The 9,352-nt window shown below is 36.1% G+C and overlaps 1 protein-coding gene across 1 annotated transcript; it reads left to right on the top strand.

The window, feature by feature from the left end:
- Positions 1 to 386: 386 nt before the first annotated feature.
- Positions 387 to 3,939, top strand: LOC130824539 (uncharacterized). The gene is made up of 2 exons (XM_057689594.1): positions 387 to 1,711; positions 2,574 to 3,939. Exons 1-2 carry the CDS (start codon positions 471 to 473, stop codon positions 3,685 to 3,687), a joined length of 2,355 nt encoding a protein of 784 aa, XP_057545577.1. The 5' UTR covers positions 387 to 470; the 3' UTR covers positions 3,688 to 3,939.
- The last annotated feature ends 5,413 nt before the right edge of the window (positions 3,940 to 9,352 follow it).

Below are 9,352 nucleotides of genomic sequence, written 5' to 3'. Positions count from 1 at the left end.
GAGACGATTTAATATGGGTTGGTCAATATTAACTTTAAAAAAATTACACAAAAAACTATTTTTAACTTCCTTAATTAGTTTTTTTTTTTTAAAAAAGTATTAATAGAGCTGCTTATATAGCTCTGTTTCACGATAAGACGGTCTCATACAAGACTTGCTGATACATTTAAAGTCAAATTATAATTTTTATTTTTTAATTTCTGGAAGAGTGGCCATTTTCATTTTTCAATTTTTGGCTTTTGGGCCAGCTCATATTGACGGTCTCATTATGAAACCGTCTCATCTAAGTTTTTGTTTTTTTTGAATTGTTAGACTGAACATGAGAAAGCCGTCTCTTATAAAAACAATATTCTAGAAGAGTTGCTCGTGAGATTATTTTAGAACAGTTTTTTCCCATATAAAACCATCAAACTCCTCATTTTCATCCCTTTCTCCGCTCAATCTCATCCCCAAACTAGTCCGCATTCACCATGGACCCGCCGCCACCCACCACAATCACCCAAACTCCCACCATCATCACCACCGTTCAAAATCCACCGTACCCAGATTCCATCGACTCTTCTCCACGCTCCCTTCCATCCTTCGACGATCCTTTCCCTCCTTCCTCCAATAACAAACTCCGTCTTATGTGCAGCTATGGCGGCCACATAGTCCCTCGCCCTCACGACAAATCCCTCTGCTACGTTGGTGGTGATACTCGCATGGTAGTCGTTGACAGATCTTCGTCTTTCCCCGATCTTATTTCACGTCTCTCCAAAACCCTCCTTAATAACCGACCTTTTACTCTTAAATACCAGCTTCCTAATGAAGATCTTGATTCTCTTATCACTGTTTCCACTGAAGAGGATCTTGATAACATGATTGATGAATATGATCGTTTACTGGGTAATTCTTCTGTTGGGAAATCATCGAGGATTCGTTTGTTTTTGTTCCCGGTTAAACCTGAAGGGTCTACTTCTATTGGGTCGATTTTGGATGGGTCTAATAGATCCGAGGATTGGTTTTTGAATGCTTTGAATGGTGCTGCTCAGCTTCAACGAGGGTTTTCGGATCCTAGTTCGGTGAATTGTTTGTTGGGTTTAGAAGAAAATGGAATTGGGTTTGTGAATTCACAGATTAATGATTGTAATGCTAAGAATACCAGTATGAATTCCAATTCTAAAGAGGATGGAGAGAGTGTTAATCACGCTAAAGGAAAATTGGGGAATCTTAATCAAAGTAATTCGGATATCCATTCGGTTCCAGATTCTCCTATTATCGAGAATAATTCTTCGTTTGGATCCACATCTTCGTCGCCTTCCTTAGCAAATCTGCCGCCAATTAGGGTTCATGTGGATGATGGGAGCGTTAGTGGTGGTGGAGTTAGGGTTTTGGGTGGGATTGAGGAGCAGTTCGCTCAAATGGGGTTAAATGTTCAGAAACAGCTGGTGGTTGATGATCAAGGCAATTCTGCAGTCATATCACCGCCATCTACCGCAATTGTTTCTAATGTTGCTGCTGCCGTGATGGGTGGCGGGGGCGGTGATTTCGTCAATAGGGCTTATTCGGATGACGAGAGATCGGATCATGGGGTACCTGTTGGTGGTAGGAAGGTGCAGCAACAGCAGCAGCAGCAGCAGCAGCAGATGCTCCAGCAAATGGCGATGGCTTCACAAGTACATCAAAAGTTCTCACATGGTGGTGAATTGATGTCACCTGATTCTGTTTCTAGGTAAATTAATCTTTTTTTGGTTCTTTTGCTTACTTTTTTCTCAACCATTATTGTTATTGGTATTTGATTGAATTGTTTAAAGTTTTGTGTTTGTTTGTATTGTGTATAGTTGTAGAAGATAATGCTTGTTTAATTTGTTTTATTTTAGGTTTGAATTGAAGATTTAAGTTTAATAATTTGTTGACTTGGATGATTGGATATGCTTTAGTTGGTTGGTAGTTAGATGAATTATGGAATTGGTGGTTTGTTTGTGGCCTCATTCTCTAAGAGGATTATTTGAAGGTATATAGATTAATAGGAATATCATTGGTATATTGAATTGTTTTAGGAAAAGGACTGAATGAATGTGTGTATCCTGAATTCTATAATTTTCAGTAGGATTTTACATTGGACACTAAATGTGAAAGTTGCAAAATGACGAAAAAATTAACCTTAAGCAATCATCTTTTTTTGCTCTACAGTTTCTGTTGCTAGTTTTGAGAGTTGACATGGTTTTTATGCTTTCACCAGGCAATTTTCGACAAAACTTGTGATAAAAGATAGTTTTTCGCAACTTACGTAACTTTGAATTGTAGTTTTTGACAAGCAATACCAATGAATGCGTCTCGCCAAAGGGCGAAATACGAAAAATATAATTTAGTATATTGTAAATGCGTAAGTGGCTTAAGATTGTTTTCAGTAAATGAAAAGATAGTATGTAGTTAAAACATAGAGTAGTTTCTAACAAAAATCTTACTTGTGTAGTTTCTCAAATATAATGCATCTTGTTTGAATGCTATACACATGTTTACAACCAAAAACTGTCTTGTTTGAAATCTACAGTCATTAGTTTCTTAAAAGTGTTGCTTTTTGTTGTCCACAGCGACAGTAGTTTCTCGAATGTGATCTCTCGCCCAAACCCCGCCATGTATCAAAATCCCGGTGCTCTAATAGCATCCGGAAGCAACAGGCTCCCCCCAAATGTGATCGATCCAAATGCCCAAATTCCGATTCAACAAGTTTCTGAAACTGGGTATGTACTGCCTCCTCAATTCGATCAACAGCAACTGTTCCCGCAACAATTGTTTCAGCAACAGCAACACCAGTTGCAGCAGCACCAACAGCAACAACACCAGCTGCAGCAGCTCCAACAGCAACAACACCAGCAGCAGCAGCTGCTACAGCAACAGCACCAACAGCAGCAGCAGTTGGCACAACACCAGCAGAACCCGCAAGCCCAACCCCAACAATATGTTCCAGCAGGTACACACTTTGTGCATCACCCTGCTTCAGGAGGCGTGCCAATCCAAGCATACTATCCTGTATATCCTCAGCAAACACAACACCATCCTCATCAATACCCCGTTTATTACGTCTCTTCTGGCCAAGCTCAAGGTTACAGCTTACCAAATCATGGTGAAGCTGTTAACTCTAATCCTTCTGTTCGACCCCAAACCCTGCCAAATCCTACCATTATCACAAACTCTTCAGCACATAACCCTACTAGGAATGCAGCCCCACTTAATCCTGAAATGGCTCCTCCTGTCTACAGAACTACTGCTGGACCAGGTCCGCAGTTTGTTCAAGTTCCTCCTAGCCAGCCTCAACCCTCTCAGGCACATCCTCAATCCTCTCAAGGACAGCCTCAACCCTCTCAAGCACAGCCTCAACCCTCTCAAGCACAGCCTCAAGCCCAAGCCCAAGCCCAAGCCCAATCCCAAGCCCAGCAACAACAACAGTTTGTGGGTTACTCTCAGATTCACCCATCTCAGTCCATCGCTCCCAATTCAACTGGTGGTGGCGGTGGTGGTTATGCGTATGAGTATCCAGATCCTTCTCATGCTCAAATATATTATACTCAGCCTCTGCCTCCTTCCCTGGCTCCTCAATATCAAGGTGTGACATCAGCTCCTGCAATGGTTATGCCAGATGGATCTTCTACTCAGCTTCCTACTGAAAATGTGAAGCCGCAAATCCGGAGCTCTCAACCGTTGTAGGTTAGTTTTGGTATCACTGAAACAATTTTGAAGCAACCGTATTCGTAATTGTTATACCTTAAAAAAGTATTTACTGTTTATTTTTCGTCTTTTATTATTTTTTATAAGCATTGGTGTGGTGTGTATTTTCATATAGGAGAATAAGTATTTGGGGCTTCATGTATCTGATATCATCTCCATTTCAATGCCAAGTACATAGAAGTGAACTGAGACCATACTGTAAAAGCTCAAATTTATTATATTTCATTGTGATTGTTTGGTGTAAAACTATATTATAGGGAGTGTCACCTACTATTTTAATGTTATCCATTACATTTTTTGATTACTTTTTACAGTTGTATGATCTTATTTGAACAGATAAGGTTCCCCCAACCGGCCAACCCCCATCATTAGAGAATAGAGAGCTTCTAAAAGGGATATTTCTTCTTTATAAAAGAAAGATACTGGTTGTAATGAGTTGGTACTTGGTAGATTAATTTGGGTTTCCAAGTTTTTAAGGTACTCTAAATGCTTTACGTAGTCCTTGTTTAAAGATTAGTGTGCCTACTGCCAACTAGGAATTGCAATTTGCTTAGATGTTAGAATCTTTGAAGGAAAACTAAACTCATCATGATGTGCAACTTTAGTTTAATGACTAATCAATTTCAAGGCGTGCTGCTCAAGTGTGAAGTATCTTGCTCGACAATCCTATTTGCCCGTTTTTACCAACGTTTTAGCTCACACAACATACTCACTACTAAAATAATACAGCTAGTCTCTTTAGAGACCGTATATTTGAGAGACGTATTATTTAAGCCCAGCCCATTAAAAGATTAATGCCTACTTACCGTATTTTTAATGTCTATATACATTATCCTTGATGCTACTTACGTAACCTTAATGCCTACTTTCAATATACTTACATCATTCTTAATGTATACTTACAATATTTTAAAAAATATATAATGTACTGGCCCAATTAAAGATAGTCGCTCAAAGAGATCGTCTCTCACAACAATTTGTGAAAATAATATTGTTTCACTTTTTTTAATTTGTTTATTTTACTTTGCTATAATTTCTTTTATTCAAATGTTCACGTCACTTTGTTTTTTTCTTTATGTATTTTAACTTTCCTTTAGACTATATTTGGATGATAATTTTGAAAGATAAAAAGAAACGAAAGGGGAAGAGAGGGGAGTGAAAAGAAGGAAAGAGAAATAGAAGGAAAGTAATATTTGTTTGTTTAGGAGGTAGGAGGGAAGGAAAAGGAAAGGACATGAGAATTTTCATGTCAAATCTTTTAAATTTTGAAAAGATTAATGTCTTAAAGAATCATTTGTTTAATCCTTCTAAATTCTTCGCATTTAAATCTCTTTCCTTTTATTTTGTTATCCAAACAAGAGATTTCTCACTCTTTAAAATCCTTCAACTTCTTTTTTCTCCATTTCCTTCCATTCAAACATCTTATTCATACAATATAAATGGTTTTATTATTTTTTTTTATCTTTGGCATAATATACATTTATCGCACTTTTTAACAAACGGATGGAGTAATTCTGAATCATTTTCTTTCAGACTTTAGTTGGCTATTCCCTCACCCTTTATTTTTGCTACTCTTAGTTTTGCCTCCTTTTACTTTTGTTTTTGATTTCACATTTTGTTATAATTATTCACACTCATTTTTATCTTACATTTCAGTTATATATTTTTTTCGAGTCGGGGGACTCTTAGTCCCACGCTCTCCTTTATGGGTGTGAGTTGCCGCCGTCCATCCCTTCCCAGACCTTGTCCATAGTTTTCTATGGGCGGGATACACCGGGTATGATGATGATGATTTCATTTACATGTTTCTGAAGTACATTTATTACATTTTATTGTGTATCATTACAAAAATAATGTTGTGTGCCAGGGGATACTTGAGGGAAGTTTAATGAGGATAATTATTTGTTGGGATGATTAAGGCAAAAATAATGTTGTATACCATCACAAAATTCTTAAGTACATTTTGCTTTTTTATTTTATCATTTCAACTTGGATGATCATCTGTTAGAGAGGCTGGGAAAAGGGTTAACAGAGGGAGGATCAGAGAGGCTAGAGGAATTTAGCCAAGTTAAAAGATTCGGTGCGGTAAGAGAGCCCTTGGAGAAAACTTTCTTAACCTCCCAATCTAAATAGACCACAACAAAGAGGGAAAAGCAGGTGGTCAGGGGATACAAATGAAGAAGGATTTGGAGTAGAGGTTGAGGTTAAGGGAAAAGAAATCTTTTGGTTAGTCCGAGAAGCATAAAGGCCAGAATTCCTTTGCAGCAAAACAATCTCTGAAAATATGAAGGATTGTTTCAGCTGGGAAGGGACACGATGGACGATCTAAGGTGGAAAGAATATGTCTATTGTAGGCTTAATGAGAGCAAGGCGACAAACTTTAGAAAGGAGTTTAGATTTTTATGACGCTAGTCTCAAAATTTGTTTGATACGGTTTAAAGGGTTGCGAGGGGAGGTCTTTTATCAAGGAGGGGAAAACCAGGTACGGACCAAGGCATTTTGAAGCGCCGATATCAAGCAATTGATAGATGTCAACTTTGGTTTTCTAGGAGGTGTTGTCTAGAGAAGCAAAGAGAGCACTTTTGAGTCTTGGTAGATGATCCTGTTTTAATACTGAATTTAAGAAATACCTCTTTTACTCTCGAGATGGTATCCATGTCTACATCACCAAAAAAGAGTACATAATTTGCAAACATAAGGTTGGAATTAAGATCTTTATTTTTTTTATACTGTGTTTGGATAATTATTTTGGAGAGAAAAAAAAAAAAGAAAATGGAAGGGGAAGGGAAAGAAGGAAAAGAAAGGGAAGAGAAATGAAAGGAAAATAGCCCTTGTTTGTATATGAGGGAATGGAATAGAAAGGAAGGGATAAACTTTAGAGAAATTGAAATCTTAACAAAAAATATTAATCAAATTCTTTCAATTCCCTCATTTCAAATCCCTTTCCTCCTATTTTGCTATCTAAATAAGGGTTTCCAAAGGCCTCGATTGATAGAATCTACTATTTTCCTTGAAAGAGCTTTCATATAGAGGATGGACAAATAAGGTGATATAGGATCCCCTTGGTGAATGCCCCAGGAAGGAAGTAAGGGATCAGAAGGCTAGCCATTTATGAGCACAGTGGACACATAACTCATTAGAAGCGTACAAGAGTGGTCATCAAACCCATGATACTGAAGTGTTTCTTTGTTGAAGCTCCGCTCTAGGTCATCATAACTTAGAAACAGAGCTGCAAAGATTGATAGGGCGAAACTAGCTAAAAGATAAAATGAGTGTGGTTTCAAGAATCAAAGCTAGAAAGGTATGGCTAATCTCAGGGTTGATGTTTCCCTGTCTTTGAATGGCGTTCCCCTGTCTTTGAAGAAAGAGGCTACCCTAGCCATTTAGGCGATTTTAGGCCAGGGAGGAAGAAGACAACTTTTCAAATTTCAACCAAGGAGGAGGTCGTCCGATTAGAATATGGTGGTTGTGTGGTAAAGACCGTAGGGGTGCTCAAAGTCCGATTTGGTCTGGTTTAACACTAAATCTGATCAAACTAAAAATTTCGGTCTGAAAATTTTTCAGACCGGACTGGACTGTTTAAATTATCAGACCGGACCATACCAAATCGTTCTCAACGGTCTGGTCTGGTCTGGTCAACGGTTTTTTTATTTTTAATATTTTTGTCAATTAATATGTGTTTATACAAATATTTCGCACCTACAATCACCAAATATAATAATTTGTAATTAGTTGATTGCATTAACATTATTCAAGTATATATTACTATATAAAAATAACTACATCTCGAAATATTTGGGTAACAATATTTTTTTTTAAAAAAAAATTATGATTTTTGGTCATAGTATGGTTTGCGGTCTGGCCTGGTCTAAAAAATAAAAAACTCAGACCAAATCGTAAATCGTAATTTGTTTTTCAAAAAAATCAGACCAGACCAAATATTAAAATTATGATTTGGTCCGGCTTAATTTACAGTTTAGACCAAATTTTGTTCAGCACTAGTAAAGAGGGAGCAGAAGAATGAGCACAAAACAAAGTTAATTCGCTCTAGGTCAAAGATGACATTTCCTTGGGGATCCTAAATAGGATAAATCCAACTTCCTCCATTCCGTATTACTTAAGTTAAAACATGGGTAAGTGAGATCTTGTTTGATTCGTCTCAATACAAAGATTATTATTATTAATTTTTTTTAATTTTTTTTCATACATAATTAGAATTATTAAGGATTGAATTAATATATTAGATTGCGTGAAAAAGCAAGTTGCAAGTATTTTGAAAGAAAGAAGTATTGAGTTTCCTTCGAACCATAACTGGCTGATGGAAGAAAGAAGTGTTTTGATTCCCACGCTGAAACCATGAATCCTTAGCCCTAGTTTTCCAAAATTCCTCCTCCTTTCCAAGGATAGAGTTGTGTTGCACATGAAAGTATATATGGAGGGACCAAAGAGAGGAGGATCTAGATTCGAGGCCCTTTCTAAACCTGCATGTCTGATATACTTCTAAGGACAAGAATTCTGCCTGGGAGGAATTCGGCTAGAAAGGGTTCTAAGGCTTGCAAGGAATATACGATCCTGCCAAGATTAATAATATAGGTGATAGGATTATGAAAAATTTTACGATTCAACAATTCGATTCTGTAAGGGTAATCTTAATCATCAAATAAATACTTAATTCTAACTTTCTACATACATAAAAATACAGTTTACATATATATTCTCATCAGGATTATGAAATCATGTACAAACTGAAATGCAACATAAATAATTACTAAAATTTTAAATTATAAAATGAAGTCAATAAATATTTATTTATAACTCACAACTTTATGGATAAACTAAATTGATTATAGCATATCAAATTATATTTGTAACATCTTAAAGTTCTACGATTTCATTCTATTAGTTCCATTCTAGTCCCTTATAGATATTAGGTATAATTCGAATTTAATCAACTTTACACCATATAATAATTTATGTAGATTAAATATTTTGTGATTGTAAAAGCTAATTAATGACATCAGAGCATTTGCGTAACCTTTGCAATTAAATTTCATAGTAAAAGATAATTTTTTTAGAAGATTCCCAAAAAAGCTTTAGTCAATTACAAAGGAATTCTTTAGTGTCCAAAATGAACTCACCAATATGGTAAGAGGCATCTTTATGTTTTATTTTGCTTTACTCAACATTAATCATCTTAGAACTGTTTGTTTCCTTAAAATTTCCAAAAGCAGATCGTAGTTACATGGAACTAAACAAAACAAACGTAATTAAGAACCCACTAAACCCACTCCGATTACTTTGACGGCCTGTTTGGTACATGGTATTAGAGGGCGGTAATGGTAATAAAATTAAATAATAAAAAATTTGGTTGTTTGGATGCCTTCAATGGTAATGAATGATAATAAAATAAGGTAATGAAATTATCAAAAAGGGCCATTTTTATTACCATCAAACAACCTGGTATTACGCTGTAATGGTAATGAAGTATTACTGTGGTGATAAAATAAGGTAATGTTGTTTCGAGCTGAAGAAAAAAAATAATGAAGAAAAAAAAGGTAATGTACGTAATTATCCAAAAAAATATTATTATTAAAAAAAGAATCATTAGATTGAATAATCTAGATACAATAATGCTTTTAGATAC

Source organism: Amaranthus tricolor, chromosome 1 (genome assembly GCF_026212465.1).
Source record: "Amaranthus tricolor cultivar Red isolate AtriRed21 chromosome 1, ASM2621246v1, whole genome shotgun sequence".
Lineage (NCBI taxonomy): Eukaryota > Viridiplantae > Streptophyta > Magnoliopsida > Caryophyllales > Amaranthaceae > Amaranthus > Amaranthus tricolor.
Note: the sequence above shows the minus strand (reverse complement) of the source record. Positions and strands in the feature narration are given on the sequence as shown.

What these genes read in the sequence shown, in the direction of transcription:
- LOC130824539 (XM_057689594.1), top strand. Translation starts at nt 471, where the DNA reads ATGGACCCGCCGCCACCCACCACAATCACCCAAACTCCCACCATCATC. An exon ending in TCACCTGATTCTGTTTCTAG is followed by an intron (nt 1,712 to 2,573) that starts GTAAATTAATCT and finishes TGTTGTCCACAG; the next exon opens with CGACAGTAGTTTCTCGAATG.